At 44.6% G+C, this 16,771-nt stretch overlaps 1 protein-coding gene across 2 annotated transcripts in view; it reads right to left on the bottom strand.

Moving 5' to 3' along the window:
* The window catches only part of Wdfy2 (WD repeat and FYVE domain containing 2), a 134,528-nt gene extending 124,803 nt beyond the window's left edge, over positions 1–9,725 (bottom strand). For both annotated transcript variants that reach the window (XM_021181667.2, XM_021181668.3), the window contains exon 1: positions 9,567–9,725. In XM_021181667.2, the coding sequence (XP_021037326.1) occupies positions 9,567–9,703 (137 nt within the window). In that variant the 5' untranslated portion in view covers positions 9,704–9,725. The remainder of the gene's footprint in view (positions 1–9,566) is intronic.
* Between the last annotated feature and the right edge of the window lie 7,046 nt (positions 9,726–16,771).

Here is a 16,771-nt window from a genome sequence, read left to right as displayed (position 1 = left end):
TGATCCCATCAGCTTCATCCTAGAGATGCAGGGATGGTTCAATAAAAATAAATCAATAAATTTAATTCATCACATAAGTAGACTCAAGGACACAGGCCACATGATCATCTCATTAAATGAAAACAAAATCCAACATCCTTTCATGATAAAAATCCTCGAGAATCAAGGAACAGAGGGAACACATCTCAACATGATGAAGGCAATACACTGCAAGCCCACTGTGAACATCTGCAAAACACAAAACTCAAAGCACTTCCACTAAAATCAGGAGCAAGACCAGGATTGACTACACCACCCATCCCCAATCCAGTTCACACCGAATTTATAGTCAGCAAGAACAGCAAGACAAGTGAAAAGGATAAAGGGGGCCATGGCCCAGAACATACAGGCCAGGCAGTTAGTGAATACTGACGGAAAGAAAAACATGTTCAAAGTGACAGTTAAAGACTAGCTAAGCTCCTGGCATGGTTTTAAATGTATGATTATAAACCGTATTTTAAGCCTCCTTAGGAAACCTGCTGGAAGGTAATACACAACAACAGTCACTGTGCTAATATCTATGGGCAGTCATTCCTTATGGTAGCAATAACTATATTTATTAAGATATAAGAGTATTCCAGGGGCTAGAAAATGTATCAGTGGGTAAGAGCACTGACTACTCTTCCAAAGGTCCTGAGTTCAAATCCTAGCAACCACATGGTGGCTCACAACCACCCGTAATGAGAATAATGAGAATTGATGCCCTCTTCTGGCGAGTCTAAAGGTACGGTGTACCTGGGCGAGCAGAGTTGACCGGAGCAAGTGGGGCTGATTGGAATGAGCAGAGGTCCTAAAAATTAAATTCCCAAAAACCACATGAAGGCTCACAACCATCTGTACAGCTACCATGCACCCATATACATAAAATAAATAAATAAATCTTTAAAAAAAAAAGAGTATTGCAGAAGGATTATTATGATTGCTTAAAATTAAGCTGGTCACTAAAAATTAAAGATGCTGTTTTCTGAAGAGAAAAAAAAAAGGCCTAGAGTTGGAAGGGTGGGGAGGTGGCCAGGGTCTGGGAGGAGACGCAGGAGGAGAAACTATGATCTGAATATACTGTATGAAAATATTTTTATTTTCAGTATTTAAAAAATGTAGTTACAAGAAAACGCACTAACATCTTTACATTGCATCATGCTACAGAGATCTGGCCAGCTACAAAGAAAAGTTTTCTCATCCAGAAGTCAGTAATGACAGCCACAATTAGGTGACGGGCATCATTTTTCAGGGACTAAATCAGTAATAAGGAAATATACCTCAAGAAGCTAAAAGGCCACTCAAACCACTAGGCTTGCTGCATTCTCAGCTCTTTGAAAACGCCACTTCCACTCAAACTGAATTAATTCCAGAACTATAGGGGGAATTTCAGAAAGACGGGGGACACCATGAATGAGGTTGTCCCCAGAAAGACCAGGGTTAGGGATTGGTTAGGGAATGGCGCCCAGGGTATAAGCCCCCAAGTTAAGCTGCATTTTATAGCTTCTGTTTTGTTTTGTTTTGTTGAGACCGAGTCTCTCTACACAGTACTCGCTGACCTGGAGCTCACTATGTGACCAGGCCTGCCCCAGACGCACAGAAATTCACCCTCCTCTGCCTGGAGAGTGCTAGGATTAAAGGCATGCACAATCATAGCTGATTGTGTTTCATATTTAAAAAACAAAAAACAAAACAACAACAACAACAACAAAACCTACAAAACTAAAAACTGTAAAAGCAGAGAGAAGACCTGAGCAGCTCCTCTAGAGTGTGAACTGCAAACTCTGGTTCCCAAACCATTAGTGGGTCAGGAAATAAAAGGCATGTGGTCAGGATTTCAGAAGAACAACTAAGACAGAGCAGAAAGTCAGTGTGCTTGTCATATGAGAAGGCCACCAGCTCCCAGCATGGAAACCCAGGAAATGCCAAGGTCAGAGCAGATCTGGCTCCGATCTGACTCCCTACTCCAGTTCTTTGAGGGAGGGATGAGATAGATGGGGGCCGGAAAGAGGTGCTAGAAATTGATTTGTGGTCAAAAAGTCTTTCCAAAACACTACTCTGCCTACCCAAGTGCTGACTGGGTGCTAGCAAGCTACCTAGAACTAAATGTTCTCTTCTTCAAACTTAAGGATAAATCTAAAAGCAGAAATGTAGTGAATCCTGTTCAACTGGGTATTAGGCACCAAAACAAAACAAATACATCTGGAAGAGTGCTGCCAAGAATAACCGCTGCTGTCCAAAATCTCCAAAGCATGGCCTGCCAGTTGCTCCATGAAACAGGGACAATTTCACACAAGCATGCCACTCGCTTCCACCCCATTGCATTTTTCCTCAGGTGTGATCTCAGGGTGCGGTGACTGCAGGAACTTTCTGTTCATCCAGGCACCCCAAGGGCACGAAGTGGTTCTAAGTCACAGATTCCTTCCTTTTCCAAGATGAAGAGACTCGGTCTGAGTGTGAGGGGAAATGGATTTGGCTCAGGTCTCAGCCCCCACCCCAGTTCTTTTCCAAGAATTTTAAATTAAAAACAGAAGAGCGCAAAGCAGCAAAGGCTACAGAGGACAAATGAGCAACCTCCTTTGCTCTTTTTTTTTAGACTTATTGGCTATTTCTCAGAACCCTGGATTAATTTGTACTAATGATTAAATGAAGCATATGAACTGAGAGGCCTCCTGCCTCTGGATGAGGGGGGTGGGAAAGTCACTGAAATGGCTTGGAGAAGCTGCACCAGGAAGTCAGGCTGTGTATCAGGGATTTCTATATGTAGCACTCTCCTAGGGAGACCTAGTCAGACAAAATGTTGCCCTTTCAACAGACTGATACTCTAACAGTGTAGGTGCACTGAAGAGCCCTTTAGTGGCCCTTATATCTCAGGCGAGCAACTATACACTGTATACCATTTAGTTTAGTGCTACAGTGCACATAAATATGTCTGTCTGAAATTGTAATTTATGATATCCTAATGCCATAATGGGGCTTAATTTCTTCCAAACTCCAAACCCGAACTCCATATGTAGCCAGGGCTGGCGCTGAGCTTCTGGTCCTCCTGCTTCCATCTCCCAGGAGCAGGGACTGCAGATGTGTACCACCACACCCACTTTACTTGATTCTCCAGTGGATCCAGGGCTCCCACCAACTGAACTACATCCCCACTCCTTCCAACTCTTAATGACATCAGGACAAAAAAATGTCCCTCTCCGTAAGCCAAAAGGCAAAGCAAAAACAGTTATGGGAAGGAAGATAGTGTGTAAATAAAAAGGATTGCAGCCGGGCGTGGTGGCGCACGCCTTTAATCCCAGCACTTGGATGGCAGAGGAAGGCAGATTTCTGAGTTCGAGGCCAGCATGGTCTACAAAGTGAATCCAGGACAGCCAGGGCTATACAGAGAAGCTCTGTCTTGGGGAAAAAAAAAAAAAAAAGGATTGCTTTTCAAAGTTTTGATCTCCTTTGCTTGGACACGGTTATCTCTCCCAAGTGTCTTCTGGATTTTTCTTTCTCTTCTGTTTTAGGGGTATGTATCATAGTCTCAGAATCACTCATGTCAGGAGGGTCAGAAGTCCCAGCCTAGCACTTTCCAGTGTTGCAATTCCAGTGATTCAAATCTGTACAGTCCTACAGAAAAGCTGGTTCCACAGTATAAAAGAAATTCAGAGCTGTCAGCAGTCTTGAGGCCACCTTAGTAAATGGAACACAGGCACTTTCCCACGAAGATCTTAGAGCAATCCTGCTCCTGACCTCGGGGCCACACAGGCAACCCATCTGCAGACCCCTAGGCCTGGCTTGAATGCAGAGTAAAGACCTCACTTTCAACAATCCCATGAAGTACACCCACTCAGGGCTTGAAAGCAGGAGTATTAGTGCCAAATGATAGATCTCTAGTGCAGATCTGAAATGACAGATCTAGTGCAGAGGTGAAAGTTCTCTAATTTTACACCATTAAATAGAGTTCACATAGTCAAAAATTAGTTTGAACTTCAACCCATATAAGAAGTTTTCAACTTTCACAACTTCAGTTGTAGAAAAAACTTTGAACTTCTTCCAAAAAAATTTATGCAAGTATCATAAAATACATAGTACATAAAACTCCATCACTGCGGTCTAAGCATTGGTGCAATTTCACTTCATAATGAAAGAATTAGTAGCAAATGAGCTAACACTATGAGGATTTATAAGATGAAATAAAAATCTAACTTATCTTTTCAAAATAAAATTAAGTAATTAAGGTGTTATAAAGTAGATGTTCCGCCAACCTGCCTTTCAGTGACTCAGGGCATCGGCTTATGTCATCACCAGCCACCACCAGGTGCGGTCCTAAAGGCCCCAGCCACCACAGATCTATTGACACCTACTCCCCTTCCCCTTCCCTCCCTCCTTCTCCCCCCCTCCCCCCGCTCTCTCCCCCTGTCATCTTGTTCATTCCCTCCATCTGTCTCTCTCTCTCATTCATGTCCCTACTGGAGCATCCCCGCCTAAACGTCTCGCTCTAGATCTGTTGCATGGTGTGATCTCTTGGTGGCATACCTTGGCAGGGGCCTTGGTGGCATACCTTGGCAGGGGCCTTGGTGGCATACCTGGGCAGGGGCCCATCAAGGATACACCCCCTGCCCTTATCCTATCATAAGGTCATTTAGAAACACAACAGTTGTGAGACTTAGAAGTGTAAAGCTTTAAAGACAGAAATAAAACCCTTCTCTAGCACCAGCTCATTGGCATCCCCATCCCAGGAAGACCGGTTATCCCAGCCTAAGGCGAGCTGCTAAGTTTCTCTGAGGCTCAGTTTTAAGTATCTGTTTAGGGGAAACTCTGAGCAATTACAACTCAGAGTCAGGAGTTCACTTAAGGAACTGACAAAGTCCTTTGTACAAGCCCCTGGGCATCAGATTTCCTTCTACAGAGAAGTGAATCTGACCCTTATTATTCTTGAGTTCTGCCCTAAGGGAAGCAGCTGAAAAAGCTGCCTCTTGATGGTCAACGTTGGAGGGAGTTCCCCAAGGTCCCCTTTCCAGTCCCTAACCTCTCTGTGCTAGTTGGTTTTGGTCAACTTGACCCAAACTAAGGTCAACTGGGGAATGGAAACCTCAGTTGAGGAACTGCTTCCATCAGACTGGCCTAGAGACTTGTCTAAGTGGCATCTTCCTAACTAAAGATTGATGGGGAGAGGCTCAACCCATTGTGAGGAGAACCACCCCAAGGCAGGTGGTCCTTAGCTGTGTCAGAAAACAGCTCAACAAGCCAGTGAGCTCGGCTTCAGTTAGAAGCCAATTTATTTATTCCCAGGATAAAGGGCTGTGATTGGATCAGTAAGCCAAATCAAATCTTTCCTCCCCAAGACACTTTTGGCGCAGTGTTTTAGCAGGAATCAAACCAGACCTCCCTCCCCCAGGTTCCCTCTCACTAGGCTTCCGTGCCCAGCCGTTTCCACAAGTCATTTTATCCAGAAAAAGAATTCCAAATGTTTGCACCCAGCAGTTTCTGTAACTTTTTTTTCTTCCCTTTGTGGCTTTAGTTACTCCTCTGGAGCCACTCGTCCTCCACATTCCCTGCAGTAAGGCAATACTCAGAGCAGAGTGATAGCATAGGCTGCTCCAGTCTCAACCTTACTCCTAACCACAGAGACTCTGTATGGTAAGATAGCTGTCTTGGGTTAAAGTATGTATATAATGAACATAGAAAGGTGAGCTGATTCATTTGTCAACTTGACACAGGCTACAATCATCTGGGAAAAGAGATCCTCAACTGATAAAATGCCTCCACCAGACTGGCCTGTGGGCAACTCTATGATGGCATTTCCTTAATTAATGGTTGGTGTGAAGGGCCCAGCCCACTGTGCATGTGGTACCTGTGGGCAGGTCCTGAGCTGTATAAGGAAGCAGGTTGAGCAAGCTTTGGGGAGAGCAAGACAGTAAGCAACATTCCTCCATGGCCTCTGCCTTAACCGCTACCTCTAGGTCCTAATCCTGACTTCATGCTTCAAATAAACCCGATCTTCCCCCCCCCCCCCCAAGCTGCTTTGGGTTGTGGTCTTTATTATAGCCATAGAAACCTAACCTAGACCAAAGATAAGCATCTGACAGGGCTGGGTCATACCTGGACAGAGGTCCCTCCTGGCTTTTTCACCTAAGATTCTACTAAACAAAACATCCCTTGTAAATTTCAAAGTCTTGATCAAAACAGAGCACATAGGTCTGTGATGGTGCTCTTTTTTCAACCTACTTTTCTCCTTTTTCAATATTTGGTTTGGTTTTTCAAGACAGAGTTTCTCTGTGTAGCCCTGGCTGTCCTGAAACTCATTCTAGACTAGGCTGGCCTCAAAACTCAGAGATTTGCCTGCCTCTGGCTCCCAACTGCCGGGATTAAAGGCATGCACCACCACTAACTGGCTATTTATTTTTATTTTGTGTGTATGTATTAGTGTTTTGCCTGCATATATGTATGTGCACCAGATCCATTTCTCCACTGGAACAGGAGTTATCTGTGGTAGAGAGCCACCATGTGGGTGCTGAGAATTAAACCAGGGTCCTCTGCAAGAACAGCAAGTACCCTTAACCACTGAGCCAGCTCCACAAGCCGGATGAAGCTCTTATACAAGGACCACTGAAAACCATTAGCCTAGCAAGGGCAGCCTGAAAAGAAGCAGGGAAGTGAGGGACCTTAGATCCCACAATTTGGTGTAGCCTTTGTAACTGGAACCTAGTTACAACCAAAGCCTCTGCAAGGTCAGTGACTTGTGGGAATAGGTTCTCCATCAGGGCAGACAGCTTTCTTAATTTCTCTGTTTCTTCCTTCAATATCAAGTAAAGTTCCAAGTTGTCCCAACTGTGCCACAGTGGATGGGAAAGCAAAGGTTTCTTTTACCTACTCTTTAGCTTGAAGATTTGAGAACCACCAGCTTACTAGTGAGAGAAGGCTGGGAATGAAAATGTACTTCAAGTGTAACAATCCTCCAAAGGAAAGGAGATTTGGTGAACAACAGGGGCTGTGGAGCCCAGTCACTCTTCCCCACCAGAAAGTTCTCTTTTCAACACTCTATCTGAAATGTAACGGTTTTATTCTTGGCCAGGGGGTGACTCAGGGGTGGAGAGCGCTTACCTAGCATGTCCAGACTTCAGAGTTCCATCCCTAGCACCACACACATACACAAAGCAAAACCTATACTCTAAAATTTCTGCAACACACACACACACACAATGAGAACACACAAGGAACTTTACTGTCTGCTGGGATGACTGAAGCAATGCTTGAATTCTCAGCTTGAACGTGTCTAAGGCCACCTAGTCCAATACTTCCCCCACGAATGTCTATTTGTCCACATAAGGTTTTCACAAATCATCCAAATACTCACTCAGCAAACATCAATGAATCCAGAATAGTTAAGTGCTGGATTCTGAGAAATGGGGCAGAGGGAGGTCTTACATCAGTCACTGATAAAACAAGAAATGAGGGACTCCTGTGTGCCAGGTACTATGTAGCTCCTTAGTCAGTAAGGGACACAACGCTTCCTAGAGGCTTCACAGAAGACAAAACAGACATAACATAGGTATATTACTGCTTAAAACAAAAATATTAAGCTTTTTCAAAGGTGCAGATAAAGGCTCCAATGAGTCTGAACGGAGAAGGAGAACTAGGATTTCCTAAGTAAAATGCTACAGCTCACTATTTGTAGCTGACCCTCATGGTTCAGTAACGAACTGGCAATGCAGCTAATGGTAATGGTTTTGTAAGTGTTGATGAAAATCAATACTCTATCTTCCTATCTTTAGCATTATATCAAGCGGCACTAACATTGCCTTTGAAAAGTAAGAACACAGATCAATTCTTTCTTTTAGGGAAAGCCATATCTAAAACTGCCTTAAAACAGCTACATTCATGGTTGATTGACCCTAAGAAGCAGAGACTTGTCAACCTGAGTAATAAAATTTACAGAGACAAGGACCTAGCATTACTGCAGGGGCCCGATTCCCAGTAACTCCACAGTAAGACAAATTCTGTTATGTACACTGCAAACCAGGGAAGTGAGAGATCATTAGGCACTGCACTTCACGATGAACTGAGACTTGCTCTTCACTTTTCTGCACATATACTTTAGCTTCTCTAGACACAGAACATTACCTCCACCAAAGTTGTTTCCTTCAAGGAAAATACATTGAAATGGGAATCAGATGTTTCTAAACTAATAGCATGGAGCTGAGGTCTGGACAACCTTTCTCCTCCTCCGATTGAGTTTAATGAACTAATGAATTGCTTACAAATCGGGAATCAATCTCATCTCTAGTAATGGAAAGTGGAAGTTATCAACATATTCCTTCAATATATTTTATAGAAAATATTCCAGAAAGATAATCCTTTGACAACAAAATTTAAGCCCAGAAACAGTCTAATGCAGTCTAAGCACGTTGCACCAAAGGAAAAAATTAAACACTGTCATAAGACTTCTTTATGAATCTCTAAAGGCTCCCACATCCACGTCACTCAGTTTCTTCAGTTCTTCCTGGACTGACTGCCATTAACATATGTTGGCAATGTTTCCTCACAGATCTGCATAGGAAATGAAGTAGGCGCCATGTATATCAAGAATGATGCAGAGGTCGATATGTAATATACACATGCAATACACTCCTCCTTTATGTTCAAGAACCTAAGAAACAAATCAAGTAAAATTGTTTGAATTTACATTAGGTGCTGAAACGATTTTTTTTTTTAAGTGAGCACTTTTTGCTTTATCTTTGCAATTTTAAGAGTCACAGAATAACTCTACCTCGGCATGGTACTAACTTATAATAAGAAAAACCTAACTACCTGACTGAAGCTAAGAACCCAGACAGTTACATACCTCTGCCATGCTACAACTGATTTTAAAATGCTTGTAGATATTACCCAAATAGTAATTTCAGATATCTTACCCTATTCCCTATATTCAAGCGGCATTCCTCTGGAAATCAAAAACACAGCGCAAAGGGGGAATCCTGAAGGCAGAACCAGAGCCACTTCTGCTAATTAAGCAATCGGAAAGGAAGTAGGCAAAGGGAAGGAACTCAAGCAGTTGTCTGCAAAAGTGATCCCTTGCAACTTCCAGTCACTTCCCCTTGAGCTCCAAGACATAAACTTTTAGGAAAGGAAGGCGCCACACGCAGAAGCCCAAAGTTACTCTCTTCACAATTTAACAAGTCCTTGGGTTCGGTGAAAGATGTCCTGGAGATACACAGATTCGGTGAACCGTATGGAAGAAAGAAAATACGTTCCCTTTCTCGTTTGGGTAACCAAACAATGGACCAACTAGCAGCGTCTCCAAATCATCCCGGTGCATGGAGGGTCCTTTAAGCTAAAACACCTGCAAAGCCGGGCGGCTCCTCCCTCTGCCCTTCCCATCCCCAAAACTGGTCCAGGTCTGGTGTCTCCTGCACTGTTAACCCAAGGGCCACTCGGGCTCCGCCAGGGGTCAGTTGCTGAGGCCAAGGCCACCGCGCTGGGAACTGAACCGTAGGTGCGGTCTACCCTCCCACCAAGCCAGGGCCGGACCTCCGCGCGGCACGGGGGCAAGCAGTCAGTACCTGTCCTCCGAGACGCTGATGACACCCTCTTCTTTAGGTACAATCACCGCCATGTTGACCACCTCCTGCGACCCCTCGACCCGCTGCAGCAGGATCGGCTTGCGGATCAGTGGCTGGGGCTGGATCTCCGCCGCCATCGGAGGGGGCGCGCCCGGGGAGCAGCCGAACGCGCCGGGGGACTTGGCTGAAGAGAACGCTCAGGCTTGCGCTCAGGATCGGGCTGCGAAGCGGAGCGGGCCTTTGAGAGCCAGCGACCATAGCCCTGCCGCCTGTCCAGGGAATGTGCCTGCCCGCTCTGGCTTCCAGAACCAACACCACCGCCACACTAGCCGCAAGCCGGCGCCACCTAAGAGAGTAGGGGGCGGGGAGCAGGGGGCGGGGCGGGGCGGGGCCCTGTCGCAAGGCGGTCAACCCACTTCCGGAGGATGGGCACTAGCAGCCAATGCGCGTGCGTCAGTCCAGCAGCCACTTCCGCCCCGCCGCCCGTAAGTAACCGAGGCCCGCAGCGCTGTCAGGACGCATGCGCCCCGCAGTCCTTTACGCTCCCTTCCACACCCAAAGCTTTGTCCCCTCCCTCCTAAAAAAAAAAAAAATCTGTGAATGCGCGTGCCCAAAGCCCCACCCTCTCCAGACTCTGGGGGCGGGGAAAAGCCTGCTTCAGCCGCACCGGAAAAGCGCCTGCAGGAAGGATAGAGGCTAAACTAGTTGGGACGTGAGTGTGCATGCGCGCAGATGACTCACCTCTAAGTTTTAACAATAACACACCGGAGAGGGCGCTGTGCTGATCGGCCGTAGTGAAGCGGCTCTTGCCAGCACCGCGTGGACTCTTGGGGGTTGTAGTTTCCGCCATCCTCGACGTCCTTGTTCTAGAAAGCAGTAACGCCCACTTCTCAGCCCAGGAGAGGTGTGGGCAAACGAAACTCTGCGCCTTCTGTGGGTTATTGCCCAAGTCAGAGGCAGAAATAGTGTAGTATCTAAGAGGGAGAACTAAAGAGCAGGCCCTGCTGAGCAAGACTTCTCTCGGGGTCACAGTGCCACCTGTTTTAATGAGATATGAGGGTAGAGAAAGAAGAGACTCATACAAGCTTCTTTGAGGGAGTTTAAAGATCATGGTATCAATCTTCTCTTTGTATTATGAATAAAGGACTCACACTTGAACCTAAGTCTTTTTGTCCAGTCTTGTTCCCAATCCCTAGCAATTGAACATTTTTGCTTTTCCAGTGACAATGGACAGTTAATAAATACAATCACAATATAATAGAGAATGACTGTAATAAGGAGAATAAATGTTGACTGGGCTATGGGGAAATTGGAAATCCTTTACAGTTCAGGTGGGGATGTAAAACAGTCTCTTTTGGGGGGGAAATGTAGTATTGTTTCAAGGGATAAACACTGCTACTGTCAGGTCCAAAGGAAACGATGGGGTACTAGATACCTGTGATTTCCATTAGCATAGCAAAGCAAGGCGAACCTTGAAAGCAAAATGCTAAATGAAAGGAACTAATCATACAGGACCGTTTATTTTATGATTCCACTTACGTGAAATAATCAGACTTGTGGTTGCACAGAATTGAGAGAGAAAGGAATAAAGCAGTCAGAAAGCTGTCTTCCGTTCATGTATGTCTGTTCACCAGGAGTGTGCCTGGATCCCTGGAACTGGAGTTATGGAAAGTTGTGAGCTCCAAGAGGGTGCTGTGAGTCAAATGTAGTTCTGGAAGAGTGTCCAGTTCTCTTAACTGCTAAGTCATCTCTACAGGCCCAAGAGGACTATTTTTTCTTTAATATATATATATATATATATATATGTATATATATATATATATATATATATATATAGTGTGTGTGTGTGTTTGTGTGTGCCTGAGTGTCAATATGTGTACTGCATGTGTGCGGGAGCCCAGCAAAGTCAGAAGAAGTGGACCCCTGAAACTGTATTTACAACCTATTGTGAGCTACAATATGGGTGCTTGGATTTAAACCCAGGTCCTCTACAAGTAATCTTAGTTGCTAAACCATCTTTTATAACCTACTACCAAGGCTATTTTTTTTAAATAAACATGTCTTTTTTTTTTAAGATTTATTTACTTATTTTATGTAAGTACACTGTAGCTATCTTCAGACATACCAGAAGAGGGCATCTGATCTCATCACAAATAATTGTGAGCCACCATGTGGTTGCTGGGATTTGAACTCAGGACCTTCAGAAGAGCAGTCAGTGCTCTTAACCACTGAGCCATCTCTCCAGCTCCCAAGGCTATTTTTAATAACTGGATTAAAATGACTTCTTTTAGATCAACTTCTCAGTCTTGGATGGCCAATTATGAAAGGGTGTCTGTCAGACAAGGAAAGCCAGGGTCACAGGAGACTCTACAAACCTTTTTAGTAACAAACAGTATGGTTTTTTGGTTGTTTTTTTTTGTTTGTTTTGTTTTTTGTTTTTTTTTTTTTTTGGCACATTCCACAAGCAAAACTGGTAATAAAAGACTGGGTGGGCTGGGCAGTGGTGGCACACACCTTTGATCCCAGCACTTGGGAGGCAGAGGCAGGCAGATTTCTGAGTTCAAGGCCAGCCTGGTCTACAGAGTGAGTTCTAGGACAGCCAGTGCTACACAAAGAAACTCTGTCTCGAACCCCCTCCCCCCCCCAAAAAAAAAGACTGGGTGGGGATCTGAGGCCTTGGAGTCATCAGATAAAATGATGAAATAGCCGGGAATCCAGCTGCATACAGCATTCTGAGACCCATAGAGGTAGTGGGTCAGTCATAAATAGAAGTTAAGTAATGGCTAGCTGTACACCAACCTTCAAGTAGGAATTTAGGAGCAAGGGCCAAATCTATGGCAACTGAGGAAAGATACAAAGGGCTGTGGGGGTAAAGGAATTGGTGTTTCACACCAAAGGAAGGAGATGGTACAGGAGCACTTCACAAGGTGCCCTGAAGCAAACGGCTGAAACTGCTTAAGCCCTGACTTCTCTACCTGTGAGTGATGGGTGGACGATCCTAGTTATTAAATAGTTACAAGAGGAGGAGGAAGCGATGAAGATGAAGATAGAGGAATATCCCTGTATCTCGTAAAGAACCGTTACAGAATGAGAGAAAGACAGAAGGAATTGGAAGAAATTAAAGAAAAGAGGGTGGAGGCAACACCTTTCTCTCAAGGCAAAGGAGAGACATGGATTACTAGTGAGGGGCTTGGGTCAGCCATCAGGGCAGACCACCCAGCTGTGAAAGCCTCAGCTCTTCAAACATCAGAAGGCTGAGGATAAGAAATTAAAGGTAACCATGCCTTTCATTTTGTAAGTCAGCTTAGAATTCAGTTTGAGACTTGAGTTTTCTTACCAGTTCAATTATATATTGCTTACTCGAAGACTTGCTTTCAAACTCTCTACAGTATATGAGCACCATGAGAAAGCATCCTTCTACAGAAGAATACCTTGCATTTCAGTCAAGAACACTAGAAAAAAAACATGCATTCTAAGCCCTGGCCTGTGGCAGTGGATCTTTGTGAGTTCAAAGCCAGCCTGCTCTACAGAGTGATTTATAGGGCAGCCAAGGCTAGGCAGAGAAACCCTTTTCAAAAAGAAAAAGGAAAAAAAGGAAAGAAGGAAAAGAAAAGAAAGACGGATTTTGCCTTCTGCCTTCTGCCTTTCCCACTCCTTTGAGCAGCAGTATGAGCTCCCAGAGTAGGAAGGTTTGGTGGAGATTGGAGCATGTCTCTCCATAGCCTAGCCTAGCATACTGGAAGCCGTGGACTCAACACCTAGTACAGCAACAAACAAAGAAGTGGAAACCCAAAGGTCTGATGGGTCTGAAACCTGACTCCGCCAGAATGCCTGGGAATTTCTGAAAATGTAAATTCCTAGACCCTCTCCTTTAAATACTGACTCTGCTTTTCTCGGAGGATGGCTTGAATACTGTAGAACATGTTTTCAAGTGGTTGTAATGTAGGGAGCGCACCAAGAGTCCAATTTAGAATACTCAATAAAGAGTTCACAGCAAGACTGAAGGCAGTGTGGAGGCAGGGCCTCCAGCAGGAGGAGTGACTCTCCTCTTTTTTTTTCTCCCTCGGGGAAGGACCATCTCAGCTGCTGGATTTTCCACTGTTAATGCATGCTTGTGTTAGGCCAGTATCTTTGCTTATCCTGTACTCCGTTGTTCTGGGACCTGCCATGAAGGTGTTTTCTGTTTTGTTTGGGGGGGGGGGGGGCGGTATCTTATTGTTTGGGTTTGTTTAGTTTGTTTTACCTTTATTCAATCTCTCTCTCTCTTTCTGTGTGTATGTGAAAGAGAGTGAGTGAGTGAGATAAGTGTGTGGGCAGAGAAGAGTGTCAGATCCTATAGCTGGAGCTGGATGCACAGGAGGCTGGAGCTATATGAGTCCTCAGACAGAGCAGTAGACAATCTTCTCCAGCTCCCACTTGGTTGTTGATGTTGAGACCATGTTTCGTTACATAGGCCAAGCTGGCCTTGGGCCTCCTGTTTCTGCTTCTCGAGTACTGGGATTACAGGTGCATGCTTCAATGCCTAACTAAACACAATAAGCACAAGGTTCTATATTTTTGTTTTGTTGCTTTCTGCCAGGTTTTGCCAGGCTTTCTCTTGAGCTTCTCCATTTCTCCTGCTCTAACCCAAACAATAAATGTAAAAGTAAGGCTCTATACGTACAGAGGAATGAAGCTAGATCATCTATCAATCATCTATCTATCTACCTATCATCGATCTGTCCACCTACCTACCTACTATCTTTTTTTTTTAATTACCCTTCTTAAAACTTTCTTTCCCAGCCGGGCTTGGTGGCGCACGCCTTTAATCCCAGCACTTGGGAGGAAGAGGCAGGCGGATTTCTGAGTTCGAGGCCAGCCTAGTCTACAGAGTGAGTTCCAGGACAGCCAGGGCTACACAGAGAAACCCTGTCTCGAAAAAAAAAACCAAAAAACAAACAAAAAACAAAAAACAAAACCTTTCTTTCCCATTTATACTGGGGGGGGGGGGGGGATGCATGCAATAGCAGTGTGGAGGTCAAAGGGCAGTTTGCCCAAATTGGTTCTCTCCTTCCACCATGCAGGTGTCAGAGGTCAGACTCAGGTCATCACGTTTGGCAGCGGGTACCTTTACTGGCTGAGTCATTTGGCAGCCCATCTCCTATCTTTTTGAAATAGACTTTATTTTATACAAATGCAGTCACAGCAAAATTGAGCTGAGAGCACAGTAAGTTCTCCTTTCAGCTATCTCACCTCTCCCACCAGTGTGCAACATTTGTTACAGTCAGGGAGTTCCCAGTCACTGTCACCAAGAATCCAGAATTCCCACTAGGGTTCTCTCCTGGGATTGTACATTCTACAGTTCAACTACTGCACACTGACACAATATAGTTTATTTCTCCCCAGAACCTCTGTTTTCCGACTGTTCATCCCGCTTTCCCCTCGGCCTCTATCAACTGCTGGTCTTTTACTGTCTCCACAGCATTGTTTTGTTTTGTAGGTCTGGGGATTGAACCCAGGGCCTGGACTATGTGGAGAAAGGACGTTATCACTCCATCTTCCTAGGCCAGTATAGATTTCTTCTTTTCCTGAATGTTTCATAGTTACAATCCTACAATAGGTCATCTTTTCAGACATTCCTTCACTTGCTAACCTGAGTTTAAGGTTCCTCTGTGGTGTTTCACATCTTTCTGGCTCATTTCATGTTAGCGTTGAGTAATATCCCATTGTCTAGATGTACCACCCTTTATTTCTCTATTTGCATACTGGAGGCATCTTGTATGTTAGCAAGGTTCAGCAACTCGGATCAAAATAACTGTAACTATCAGTGTGCTAGCTTTAGTCCATATGTAATTCTGCTAGTGAGTTAGCATGAAGGAGCAGGGTTTCTGGATCATATGACAAGACTGTTCTGATTAGTAAGAAACTGGTAAGCTATCTTTAGAGTCACTGTGCTGTTCTGCATTCCTACCAGCAACATATGCCAGTTAGGTTATCTAAACTTCAGAGGAAAATCAATTCTTGGAATTCTCTACAGAGAACAGAACCCAGTCTTGGGAAAGAGTGGTGGAGAAAGTGCAAAGGAAAGGAAAGGCATTTTTATAATATCCACGCTACTACAAACATGCTAACCAGTCCACCATACTGGCTGAAGTCAGAGCCAGACAGAGACTATGGCTGATGAGGTCTGCTTGGAAATCCCAAGGACCCTTGGTCAGAAACAGTGAGGGCAGGGCAGCTCTCCAAAACTATTGGTTAACTGAAACTGGAAAAGAAACCTCAGGGTCTATTAACCACAAGAGTCCTTGGTCTAGCTCAGGAACCTCAGCCCAACTCACCATTCAATAGACACTATCCTGATTCATTCTGTTTTTCCAGAAAATATTTATTCCGCTTCTGCTGTGAGCTGGATGCTGAATGTGATCAGCTGTCTTATGAAATCAAGGGCAGAGTTCAAAGCTGAGCTTATCTTGAGTTGACCATTAGAAGGCCTCTAGGCCTTGGGCACAGGGAACAAATAAGCCAGAGGGATAGTTGTGGTGAGAATTTAGTACTGAAAGGCAGGCTTCAGCTGAAGTTAGAAGTGTGTGGTGAGGGAGGGCTGCTTCGAAGGGATTCTGCATCCAAGGGTAGAAAGTACCAATAGAAGATGGAGATGGTACCTAGGGGTGGTCAAATGAGGGAGAGACGTGGATGTGAAATATATTGCCATTTAGACAAAATGACTTACTAACTTGGAAGCACAAATATAATTCTATTTTCTTGGCTAAGGAATGGGCAATTCCTATCTTGTGACAAATCTGGCAATGACATATTTTCAACAGGTGCCTGCTTTTTTGTTCAGTTTTCCACTGCAAATTATACAAATGAGAAAGAGAAATGGTCCTGTTGATGAAGAATAAGCCAGTGTTTCTTCTCTAGGGCATTAGTTGAAGGTCACTGGTTAATGACAAAAATGTTAATGCTGTCTTGAGAATCCTGGCAGAAATGACATGTGACATTCTTTGGATATATCTGATGAGTCTTTTAAATACTTTCCATGTGCTTCAGTGGTTAGCAAAATATGCATAGCTCACTGTACATGAGACAGCTGTTGTCATATATGCCTCTGCCTTGCCAACGTGGCTTCCAGCAAAGCGCTCCCCACGCTGGACTCTGCATTGTAAGTTCCTTTTAAGCAGAGACTCTCCTATCCTCTCCTGACCTCCTGCCTCTGGCATGGAGCA

This window comes from Mus caroli, unplaced genomic scaffold (genome assembly GCF_978045245.1).
Source record: "Mus caroli unplaced genomic scaffold, Mus_caroli_1 scaffold_12, whole genome shotgun sequence".
NCBI classification, from domain to species: Eukaryota; Metazoa; Chordata; class Mammalia; order Rodentia; family Muridae; genus Mus; species Mus caroli.
The sequence above is the reverse complement of the archived record's forward strand: the minus strand, read 5'-3'. Positions and strand labels throughout refer to the sequence as shown.